The sequence below is a fragment of the Mus caroli genome, unplaced genomic scaffold (genome assembly GCF_978045245.1).
Source record: "Mus caroli unplaced genomic scaffold, Mus_caroli_1 scaffold_1, whole genome shotgun sequence".
Taxonomy (NCBI): Eukaryota; Metazoa; Chordata; class Mammalia; order Rodentia; family Muridae; genus Mus; species Mus caroli.
The window spans coordinates 189,813,337-189,825,799 of record NW_028227256.1 but is presented as its reverse complement, the minus strand read 5'-3'; the positions used below and the strand labels follow the sequence as shown (position 1 = coordinate 189,825,799).

The following is a 12,463-nucleotide window of genomic DNA, read 5'->3' as shown; positions in this document are numbered from 1 at the left end:
TCCTTTTATTTTCCAAAGTCAGGGAATTTTTTGAACATGTAACTGGGAATGGAGAGCCTCAACTCTCCCAACATTGAATACAAAATATTATGTGAATGTGCATTTTGTTTCCAGTACAAGGTCTAGATAGCTTTAAGTATTCAAATGATGTGACTTTCAGCTTGATGCCGTCTACACCCAGCGCACAGTGTCTCTTACTGCCCACCCTGCTCTGCTGCCAACCAGAAACCCGCCCACCACCCACAGCCCGCAGCTTGACAGACAGAACCAGGCTGGGCGGGACTTCCGGGCTTCCAAAGCAGGAGAGAACCAGCAAAGGGCGGGGCCGAGGACTCTTCTGCCTGTCGCGGTGTCCCCGGGGTGAGGCCACTTCCGGTTAGGGCGTTCTGTTTGGGCGCTCTCGGCTGCTGTCCCCTCCGAGAGCCTTTCCACGCGTGGTGAGCAGCCAGGCCTTAGGACTAGAGTTTGTAATCGACTGTGACAGGATGGCGAAGGTTCCCCAGACTTGAGACTACGTGTTTTCGCAGGTTAATTCCCCAGGTTGGACGCCCACTTCCGTCTTCCTTTACTCTTAAAGGGAAGTGATTTTTCTTCAGGTTTCGATGTATTCTTTTTAGGTTTGGCTCTGGCAATTTTTATGCTATGCTTTACCACAGTGTGGAGGTTTGTTGGCTGGTCGTTCTGATTTCTTTATTCGACCTCTGTGTCCTGGTGGTTTGACTGGAAGACTCTTAGTTTTGTAGGTAAGGATGTATTTGTAGGTAACAATTTTTTTCCCCAGGGGTCCAGCACCTCACCGGATCCACCTAAGGGCACTTACTAAAAGGTGGCATCTTATGTTTCGCCAACTTTCTGGTAGACAGCTTTTTAAAAGTTACACTGTTCATTCCCTCCCTCGTCTGCGAGCCGTTTTTTATTATTCTTTTACATTAGAAATGACTAAGGTGGTGGCACACACCTTTAATCCCAGCACTTGGGAGGCAGAGACAGGAGGATTTCTGAGTTCGAGGCCAGCCTGGTCTACAGAGTGAGTTCCAGGACAGCCAGGGTTACACAAAGAAACCCTGTCTCAAAAAAAAAAAAAAAAAAGAAGAAGAAAGAAAAGAAAAAAGAAATGACTAAGGTGTTCCAAATATTTTCATTATCGGTCTTGGAGGTGATCCTATCTCTTCTCCGCTGTTTAAAATAGTAGGTTTTCCAGTAGTGAGCCCTCAAGTGCAGTAAATGAATATGAGTCATAGCACCATGCTGATAAAAGTTCTGAGAAATGCAGAGACGAAAGCAGGTGATACAGAAGTGGCAACAGATGCAGCAAGGGAGTGTGGGATACATGGGCCAGCTCTGAGCCTATCACCATATCCCTACGAGCCCCCAACAACATCCAGATGTTGAAATAATTTTATCAAATGGCTACAATTTATTAATTTACTGTTTATCAACATGATACCCCATAAACAATCTTCCATTGTAGAATTATAGAGCACTATGTGATTGAGCATAAATAAATTATAATTTTCTGATTGATGTGTGGATGTATGAGATTTGATGAGACCCTGACTCTCAGAAACAAAATGCAAGGAGTCATATGTTGGGAAATTTTTGGGTCATTTCAGCATGGACTAGGTATTAGATAATATGAAAGTTTGTGTAGATTTTTACTAGCAGAACAGCTGTGTGTTTGTGTTTCAAGACAGGGTTTCTCTATGTAGCCCTGGCTATCTTGGAACTCATGCTGTAGACTAAACTAACCTCGAACTCAGAGATCTTCATGCCTCTGCCTCCCAAACTCTGGGGCTAAAGATGTATGCCATCCTAGATAGATAGATAGATAGATATCCCCAACTTCTGGGATGTTCTCTTTTGCAGAGCACACTGAAGTATTCAGGCATGAAGAATCGTATCTGAGATTCATATTAAAGTATCCGCCAAAATTTTGGGTTGAGAAATTAAAACATGAAACAAAAATGAAATTAATATTATTAAGAATTAATAAGTATTAAGGCTCCCTTTACTTTCTAGAACTTGAAAGTTTTCATACCAAGTAAGAAGCACCAGAACTAGAATGCTGCCCCAGCCGCCGCAGCTCAGCAGGGGGAGCTCCCCCTCCCCTCCAGCCAACGCCAGCCCCTCTGCAGACACCTCTGTTAGCCCTGAGTCTTACAGGACCTGGGACCCTCACAGGCTTTAGTTAGCATCACAGTTAAGGTGGGACAAAGCAGAAGAGTACTAAGAAGGTTGGCAGGGACAGCAGGAGCAGCTGCCTGTCACGCAAGAGCAAGCTCACTACCTCAGGTTTTCCTTTTGTTTGAGGAGAACAGAGAGACCTGGGAGAAGAAATCAGTAGTCCTCCTCTGAGGGTCCTCGGAACCTCCCTGTAGGCAAATCAAGCCCCACAAGGGCCTCAGGCAGGAGGCTTGGCAAGCTCCGCTTCACTCAACATTTCCTCCCAACTGTGGAACTGTTTGTTTCAAAGCCTTTCCCGTTCATTCTTGGTGTCACATTCGAAGCACCCATAAACCCATTGAATGGAAGCAAACCGCCATCACAACACAGGTCACTTTGTGTGGAGGCTCTGCCCTGACCTGCAGAGCAGGAGTTGCCACATCAGCTGTTTTTGCCATCACAGGTGGAATTTCCCCTCCAGAGTTGGGAATTCGGGTTTTGCCCTGATAAGAGAAACCTGTGCTGAGAAATGGAAACCTATGCCATTGGCAGTCAGCATGAGGTGATCTACGTCATCAGTCACATCTAGGGGTTGGGCTTATGGCTTTTGCCTTTATAAGCCTGCTGCTTTGCAATAAAATTGAACCTTGATCAGAACTTTGTCTTGGCTCCATTCTTCTTTCATCCCTGTCCTTTAATTCCCAGAACCCTTTTCGAGGTACCTACGTTGACTGGTAGTCGAGGGTCGACTACAACTTTGGACCCCTATCCAAAGTTTGGCAACTGAGTGAACTTCTCAGTATCTTCCAGTAGAAGATGTGTTTAAAATGTTTTTGTTTAGAAGAGATTATACTAACGAGCCAGTCAGCTCCTTCATCCTGGCAGCGATGGATAAGAGGAATGTGCCATCCGCTCACTATCCAGATCCCAGTGAAGCAACCCAAAGCCATTTCATTCAAAAAGAATATCTGTGCAGTAGACTCAGCACTCAAGAGGCTGAAGCAGCCAAAATAGTGAGACCCTGCCTTGAAGGAGGAGAGGGGAGGGAGGGCAGAGGAGAGCAGACTTCCCATTGAGCCAGACTATGTGCAGTACCTAGTGATTTTTCTCCCATTGCATTTTATTTGGACTATAAGGTTCACATGCACTGGATGCTGGGGACACTCTTTGCTCGCCCTGAACCTTACTTCTACCCCAGATTGAGGTGGGGGACATCCACTCATAGACCATCAGAGCATGAGGCTGCCGGAGACTACTCTGGACTGCTTTGCTCAGGTACTTCCTAGGGAAGCTGGAGAGCAGGTGTGAACAGAAGGAGCCCTAGACTTCAGCAGCAGGTTTGCAGGCCTCCAAGCCCTGACTCTGGACTGGCCATGTTCCATATGATGACATCGCAGGATGGGAGTCATGATCATCCTGCCTACCCCTAGCTACCTTTCTCAGACAGCAGCCTCGGCCCCAGTGGATGGAGATGTAGACATTGGTCCTACCCCATCATAGCCCCAGCATTCAAGGACTCAGAGGCAAGAACAATGCCACATCAGAGGGATCTGAGTTAAGGCAAAAGCAGAGACTCTTGGAAGACTTCCTTTTTTTCACTCACTAGCTGAAGAGTGGGTTGAACGGTCATCTGTGGACCCCACCAGCTGCCCTGGGCCTGAGGCTGTGGGTCCCCTGCAGTGAATGTTATCTGGTCACCAGTAAAGGTGCCATGAATGGATAGGGTGAATGGGGCATCCCGGAAGTTGGGATGAGTATGTGGGCCTTGTGTCTGTATCAGGCTGGGAAGTGGAGACCTTTTTGCGGAGAAACAGGGCTCAAGTCCTGACTCTGCCCAGGTATCCAAGCAGGTGTGCTCACTGGGTAGTTGGCTCCGTGGTCTAGCAGTGTTGCTTGATGGGTCTCCTGGTTGGGGTAGGTGGGGAGGTTCCGGCGCTAGTGACAGAGTTACCAGCCCGTCATTCCTCCTGAGGGTGATTGCCCTGGGTGGTCAGTCGGCCTGGGGCGCCCTGAACTCCGGCATGCTCCAGGTGCGCGGCGGGGGTGGCGCATCGCGCTCCACGTCCTCCGAGATGGTTCGGATGTCACTGGCAAAGGGTGCGATGCGAGCGCGGGTCTTGAAGGACGACAGGCTGCCACGGGGCCTCAAGCTCCACTGACGTGTCAGCTTATGGGCCTCCTCCTCCTGCTTCATCTTCTCCAGGGCCTCCTGCAACACGGAGCGGAACAGCCGCGCCACCTCCTGCACCTCGGGCTCTCGTTCGGCCAGCAGCTGCCGGAACCTGGGGGCACATGACCGTGATGGACTGAGCATCTCACAGGCCAGTAACTCCCAACCTTGCTCTTGTCCCAGTCAATCTGCTCAAATCCCAGTTCTGTTCACCTCTGAGCCTCGGTTTTCTCACCCGTATAAGGGAACGCCTGCCTTTTCACATGGTACGTGTGCTCTTATGCAAGGAGCCTGAAGCCAGCCCATGGCTGACAGGGACAGAGTTCTGAGGTGTGCACTGCAACTGCAGCCTGGCTGTGGGAGACTGTGTTCACCCCTCTGCCGGTTCCACCTGCCCCGGGATTACTCTGAGATGCATGTCTGCAATGTCATGGTGTGTAAGCATGGAGACCTTCTCCCCCAGCTCTGTGTCTCTTCAGGGGATGGACAAGCTCTGCATTCCCACTGGCCCTGATCTTTCTCAGGAAGGCCGCTGGTGGCCTCCTTGCTCCTTGTGTGTCTCTTTAGCTGTTTCCTCTGCCTAGATTTCTCCATAGAGCTGGATTTGTCCATTTGATCCCTTCTTTCCTCTGCCCTCCAGAGAGCCAGCATTTGGCAGAGGCAGACAGGAAGTCCAAGAAGAAGCATGGCTCTAACCCTGTGCCCCCTCACTGTGGGTTTAGCCAGCCAGGTCAGGTGCCCCCTGGCATCAGCTTGGGACTCTACCTCTGTCCCATTTTCACTTCTGAAGTAAATGCTTTTAGGAGCCTCCACCATCAATAGAATCAGAAGAGTGGGAGAGCTCAGGGGCACCAACGCGGAGACTACAGAAACCAAAGGGGAAATGGGGGCAAAGTTCTCCTTTCAAGGGACTTTCAGAGAGATAGCACAGGGTGGGCAAGTGTTGGGGGCTACTGGAGGAGCTGGGCTCAAAGTCTTTACTTGTAGATTTGTCCTTTACAAACAGAATGCTGACAAGGAACTCCTGTGCATTTGGGGTCGTTCCTGAATTTGTACTGAGTTCACCAGCTCTATGGGAACAGAGGGAGGGTCCACAGCCTCAGGGAGGGAGGTTTAGGTTCTGTCCTGTGCTGCACCAAGGTTTGCACACGTGGTGCCCTGGGCTCTCACACACTCACACACTTGGCTGGGCTTCCCTGTTCCCTCTTCCCCCCACACACTCACACATCGGGCTGACAGTGTCAAACCTGATCGGAACAGAATAATTCAGACACCAGTTTTAGAGAGTTTGCCTGGGATGGGTCCTAAGGAAGGAACATGGAGGCTGAGGCAGCAGGATTGCTGTGAATTTGAGACCAGCCTAGGCTACATAGTGAATTCTAGGTTAGCCTGGGCTAAAAGAAGAGGAAGAAGAAGGAAATGAAGCAGGAGAAGTTGGAGACCTGGAAGATAGGCGTGGGACAAAGGAGCCATTGTTGACGTGCATGCTTGCAACCATCCAGCAGGAAGAAAAAAGAATTTACAAGCTTTGAGTCCAACCCATCCCAGCCAGAGGGCCTCTAGAATCTGCCTCCAGTCCCAGATGAAGCCTCCCCCAAGTCTGATATTCCTCACCCTATTTCTCCCAGAAATAGGAGATTTCTATTCTATTTCTCATGCCATCTGGCTCTGACTCTAGTAGCCTTGGGCTCCTGCGACTACAGTCACCTTCTCTGGAGCCAGTAGGGTCACGGTCCCCATCCCAATGCCAGGGTTACCTGAGGATGGCAGGTCCGCAGTAGGATGGGTGGATCTTGGCACATACGTCTTCCAGCTGCAGCCGCTCACCAGGGCTGATATCATAGGTGGGCCTGGGCGTGTTTGCCAGCCAGCTGTAGTCCACACCAGTGCAGATCTTCCTGACTGCGCTGCGACGCTCCCTCTGTTGCCGCTCCACCTCTCTCATCTGCCCAGCCAGCTCCATCATGAGTGTCTCCAGCACCATCTCGGCCGGGCTCCGGGCCGAGAGCCGGGGAGGGGTGTCGTTCCACCGGAGCCACGGGATGAGGGACATGGCCCCCCAGGCTCTTCTGAGACAGAGAAGAAGGGGAGCGTGTCCCTTGTCAGCAAGGAAGGAACCCAAGACACCAAGAAAGAGAGAGGAGAGTTGGGCCCCAGCTGAAAGCATCCCACCCATTACAGATGTGAGGCCTCATGTAGGCCACAACCTCTTTGAGCAAAATTCTTAATTATGGAAAACAAAATAGGGCCATTTGAGAAGCAGCTGTGAATAAGCTTGGCTCACCATAAGCATTGCATCAAGGTGATGTATGCAGCCATTTTGATAAGAATCCTGAAAGCATCGTGACGGTTGAACCCAGAGAAATTGCTCCCCAAACCTCACTATCCATAAACAAAGCAGGTACATGTACAGCTGAGCATAATAATATCCCCATAATCTGTGGGGGAAGGTGCACACAACACAAACACATACAGAGCAAACAACATACAAAACACATACCCATACAACACACATAGCAGGCACAACACACACACATGCACACATTCCCTTAGATAATTATATCCCATGCCAATCCAACAAGAACACATTGTTTCAAATGCCTCTGGTCTAAGGATGATACACTTAGAAATGTGTGGGTTGACAGTACCCTGATAAAACAACCGACCCACCATCATAATTCATTAATCCAGTAAGTGTTAGCCAAGTTCAATGGAGGGATACCATGAAAGTATCCGGGGTCCCTGCTCTCAGGATGACTGGCACAGAGCACACCCGGTATCTATGGGGAGGGGGTGAACATTAGACAATGAAGGGAGTCAGAGGAGGGGTTGTGAGCAAGCAGGGTGAGAATGGGGGCAGACGTCACACACGGGGATGGATAGAGATGATGGCCTGGGTAGAAAGACACAGCCTCGGTCTGAGGCGTTACACGGGGCTGCCTGGGCAGGACACCAGGCAAAAATCCAACTCCCAATTGATCAGACTTCAGTGTGAGACCAGAAATTCTACAACTGTGAGAGAAAAAAGTTGGGAAATGCTTCAGACACAAGCATAGCAAGGCCCTTCTCAGCAGGACTCTAGTTACTCAGGAAATAAGGACAACGATTCACAAATGGGACCTGGTGACATTTTAAAAGCTCTGTACAGCAAAGGAAAGTTAACAGAGAGGATGAGCCCACCGGACAGGGGAAAACCTCTGACGGCTGCACACATGACGCAGAGTTAGTATCTAGTCTATATAAAGAGTTTTTAAAAACAAACAAGACATCAAATAAATTAATAAAGGGGCTGATGATTGATGAAGTACAAACACCCGGTGAACAGGGAAGTGTTGAATCTCACTAGCCCAGTGGAGACCTGAGCTGGTCTGTAGAGGCAGATGTTTTTCAGGGGCTAAGGCTGGGTGGGCCTCCTGAGCCCTGAGCTCTGTGAACCCTAACCTTCTGTGGCCCAGCTTGGAGGTCTCACTGGAAAGGAAGAGCCTGTCTCAGTTTTCTTCTCCCCACCCCCATGCCCTTCCACACTGGCCCTGATCCAACAGCGGCAGGATTTCTGCTACAGCTATTTCTGCTCCTGATGCCAGCTGCTCCCCTCCCCGCAGGAGGCTCTAGGGGCAAGCCCGATTAAGTTCTTAAGGCTAGGGGATGGAGAGGGAGAGTGGAGGAAGGGAAGAGCTGTGGACAGCTGCCAGCCAGGCAGACTCTGGGGACCAGACAGGCTGTGTGTGATCTGCCCTGGAAGATTGTGGCTCCCCCTCTCCTCACTGCCCGCCCCCTCTGAAGGCATTGCTCCCCTCAGAGGCTGAATTCCCTGGCAGGCTTCCAGCTCCCTCACACTCTAGCTTACCACTGGAGCCTGTGACAGGGACTTTGGTGACCTCAGAGCCTATCCTGGAGGCCTGCTCCCCACTCAGACAAGCGACAGGCATGTGTATTCACACACACACACACACCTATAACTCCAGTATATAACAAAAACAATCGTTTTCTCTGAGGTTTTTTAGTATTTGTTGTACTTTCCTTCAACTTCCCAGCAAGTCAGCACATGCGGTTCTCCACCTTCAGGCACAGGCAGTACGCTGGGCCAGCCTGAGGTCTCAGCATTGCTGGGCCCTGGGCCGTGCCTTCCACTGCTCTACCTGTGACGCTCCCTCAAGAAGCCCATTCAAGGATAGGCATGGTGGAGTATGCTTGTGATTACACTTTGGAGTCTGAGTGGGGGGCCTCCAGAGAGAGCCACTGCGACGCTTCCACCGGAGACTGCACTTCTGGATGGAAGGCACCTCTGTCTTCAGTGTGTGGCCATCTGAGAGGACACCCAGGAAACCCCCACGGAGACCTCACTGTCGCATCCTATCCTGACCAGCCAGGCCTTCAGTTCCTCATCTACACACAGGGTTGACACACCATGCAGCACACTTCCCAGAATGTTTGTGACACACAAAAGCAGCTGTGTCCTATGCAATGCCTGGTCTGCCATCCCAGAACCTAGTATACTGTCTGGAATGAGTGGTACCTCTGCCAGCCAGGTGGCTGAGAGGGTGGGTAGGCTGCCGGTCCTGCCAAGAGTGACACAGAGTGGGAAGAGAAGAAATGAAAGCCATCCAGGGTGATGCATGAGGGTCCCAAGACTGTAAAGAACCCCAGTGTTCTTTACAGTGGGTCGTGAGAACCTTGGGGATATGCCTCTCGCCCATGTCTGGGAAATGGGGCAAGATGCCCTGCCTTCGGTTGACAGCTCCTCCCCTCTTCTCTCTCCTCATCTCTTCTGCTACTGAGCACAGCCTCACCACCACCACCCCAGGCTTGCACTCCCTTTAACCTCAGACATGCTTGATGGTCTGGCTGTCCCCTATCCCTTTGGTCAGTTGTCTCAGATGAGGCATGCTGAGGCTGGCGAGAGAATGACAGCTGTACCTGATACATCTAGCCTACTGCCAGATCACTGGAATATCAGTTTCCTCAACTGTAATGAGGCAATGAGGGCACTTCTTTCAAGTTCCTGTAAATCCAGATAAGCACGGACAAAACCTTTATACATCAGAAGGCCAGTCTATCTGTGGCTGTCCCCGGCAGGGACTGACCCCTGGGGTCCTAGGAGAATCAAGTGATGAACTTGTATAAACTTTGTTTCCATCTTTAACTTAAAATGTTGCATTTCCGGTCTGGAGAGATGGCTCTGCAGCTAAGAGCACTTGCTGCTCTTGCACAGGACCAGCACCCACATGGTGGCTCAATTCTGGGGTGTCTGATGTCCCCTTCTGATTTCCACAGGCACCAGCCACACATGTGGTGCACACATATATGCAGGCAAAACACTCATACACAGAAAATAAGTCTAAAGTATTTTGCTGTAGCGTTTCTTCTGGGTATGAATGACCACCACACAACCAGGAGTGTCCCTGACGCCTGTGAATTTACACTAATATAGTCCCAACTCTTCAAAGTTGCTATTTGTAAAATAGTATATGCTTATCATTACTATGAAACATGGTGTTTATCAGCTATGTCGCTAGATCTTGCCATCGTACCTGGTTCTAGAAAAGCACAGCTATCACTGTGTCATAAGCTGGTTTCACAGATATTCCAGCAGCTACATTTCTACAGAGCTGGTTTTCACTAAGTCAACTTTGGTGACTTTACCCAGAAACATTTTTCAGAAAATATGTTCTCACCGACCCCCAAAGGCCTGGAGAACAGAAAGAAAAGCCTCTACTGCACACATCCCCCCAACTTGGTATAAGCTTGACTCCAACCTGGATCCTGGCCATCCCAGGCCCTGTGATCTGGTGGCTGTGTAGAGAGCTGAGAAACTGATTGCAGGTGCCTGGGGCGTCGCTCTCCTCCTACCTCCCCCCTCTTCCCTTCCTTACACTGTCACCTCTGCGCACACTCTGAGCCTCCCCTCTGGTCTATTTCTGGACATCCCTCAGGACAGTGGCTTCTCACCTTAGAAACACTCAAAGCCTTCCCTGAATCCCAAAGGCAAGAGGACTCTGGTTTCAGACAGTTAGAGGGGACCACGATGCTCACTAGTGCCACACAGTGAAGGGGATGCTGTCCTTGATCCCAGAACCCTGAGGTATTGGTCCAGAAGAACCCACGGCCAGGGCAGCAGCTGAGGCTCCCCCCTTGTATAGCTGGGCTCCCACAGCTCAGCTGAATATCTTCAGGCTAGGAAGGGTTCTGCTCCTGGGGACCTAGGGCCAAAGGTCACCTGACCCAGGCTGTCCCAGAGCAGAGGTCACCTCTTGGAGCAGGCTGTATCAGCTGAGGCCAGACCCTGGGTCCTGGCAGAGGCCTGAGAGCACGTGTAACTGCTCGCCCCTCTGACTGATTCTGCCTTTCTCAGGGCCAAAGTCAACGTCACAAGCTGCAAGTTCTCCTTGTTTCTTTTTGGCATTAGAAAAATTATCTCTACACCACCAAGCCAGGTGTAAACCTGCCCGACCGGTGGGTCTTTTACCTACCTGACAAAGACCTGCTCATCCCTCAAACCAGTATCTAAGGGTCAACTTCTTCCTGTAGCCTGGCCCTCGCGTTCCCCACAGAGATGGCATGGATCTCAGAGGCCATCAGCTCCATCATCCCAGCATCTGTAATGATGGGCGAATGGATGCCTGGGCAAGTGGGGATATGAGTGGATAGGTGGATCAGTGGTGGGTGGGTGGATCAGTGGTGGGTGGGTGGATCAGTGGTGGGTGGGTGGGTGGTTCAGTGAGTAGGTGGTTGGATTAGTGAGTGAGTGAATTAGTGAGTGGGTAGGTGGGTGGATCAGGGGGTGGGTGGATCAGGGGTGGGTGGATAAGTAGGTGAGTTGATAGGTGAATGGATACACATATGGATAGAGGGGTCTGTTGATAGGTAGGTGGATAGGTGAGCAGAGGAGAGGCGGGTGGATGGGTGGGTGAACGGATGAATCTCAGTCAGTTTTCTTCATATTGAGGCACAGGTACAGATACTTAGGTCCGACTATGGTGGACAATCTCCAAGAAGTGCCCCTTCATCCCGATGTCATAGTGAGAACCATCTCCACTGAACCCTCCCCCACCACCAGGTTCCCTCCCTAGTGTCTTATTGGACCTCAGAGGCTGTGCCATTGTGGAGGGGACCACGCGTTTCCTGGCCGCTGCTGTACATCTAGCCTTGACTCTGCACCGTAGAGGTGCTAAAGTTGCACTACTCAGGTGGGTAGCCCCCTCTGATTCTAGATTTGCCTTCTCCCTCTGCCTGTGTCCCCTGCACAGCACAAGGGGGAACGTCAAGGCTGGTTTCTCTCAGAAGCTTGCTCTGCCCAAAGTAGACAACAGATGTGGCTTCCTCTAAGTTTACAAACCAGGTTGTACTCCCTCAGGATCAGGCCTGAGTCTGCTCATCTTTGACCAGTGAGGACTGAGGGGCCTCCCATGACTGCCTGGGTCCTGGGTCCAGCTTACTTTCCGGATCCCAGGTGGCCTTCCAAGCTCATAGTCAAGTGTGGCTAGCTCTCTGCTGTAAGTGCAGGAAGCTGCCACTTCTGGGGAGATTCCCCTCTTACCTGAGGTCCACCTCCTTCAGGGTCAACGCCACTATCACTGTAGGGATCCTGCTTTCTGCTTCACACTCTAGGAGAAGAGAGCCTTGATTTTTTCTAGGGAAAGTAGAAAGTTGAGCAGCGGCAAACTGGCAGGAGTTGAAGAGTGAACTCCATCCTCAGCCTCCCTCTGCCTCTTCCACTGCTGGCTGCCTCCTGTGCTTTCTGCTCTTCCTCTCTGAGAAGTTGTACTGGAGGCACCAACTGGAGGAGGGACCCAGCTGGGCTGGTGTTTATGGAGTATGTGTAGGTCCCCAGAGCTGAGACACAGCTCCCTGCAGAACCTGGAGGCAGGCCAGCTGCGGTTGTCATGGAGACCCACCTAAGCCTCTTGGCCTGAAGCAGTATTAGCTGGTGAGGGAGGGCTGACCCAACACAGAGAGAGTGGTGTTCCCAGAAGGCAACTGAACCTTTACTCTCTCAGTACCATCTGGTTTGATGCTACTAACCTCATCAGACTCTCTGTGAACCTGCTATTGGCCGATGTTTCTAGCCGCCTGGTGAATGGTACCTGAATGCAATACAGTCTTTCCTCCAGGAGGGCATTATTCAGGGCA

At 50.9% G+C, this 12,463-nt stretch overlaps 1 protein-coding gene across 2 annotated transcripts; it reads right to left on the bottom strand.

Annotated features, from left to right (window-relative positions):
• Window positions 1-3,262: 3,262 nt before the first annotated feature.
• On the bottom strand, window positions 3,263-12,121 carry Rd3 (RD3 regulator of GUCY2D). 2 transcript variants are annotated; one of them, XM_085843941.1, is made up of 4 exons: window positions 11,871-12,114; window positions 10,804-10,929; window positions 6,091-6,402; window positions 3,263-4,445 (listed from the first exon to the last, which is right to left on the bottom strand). In XM_085843941.1, the coding sequence occupies exons 3-4, from the start codon at window positions 6,384-6,386 to the stop codon at window positions 4,154-4,156; spliced, it is 588 nt and encodes a 195-aa protein (XP_085700067.1). In that variant the 5' UTR covers window positions 6,387-6,402; window positions 10,804-10,929; window positions 11,871-12,114; the 3' UTR covers window positions 3,263-4,153. The 2 variants fall into 2 exon arrangements, with proteins under 2 accessions (XP_085700067.1, XP_029329604.2); XM_029473744.2 differs by lacking the exon at window positions 10,804-10,929 and having other exon boundaries at window positions 11,871-12,121.
• Window positions 12,122-12,463: the final 342 nt, after the last annotated feature.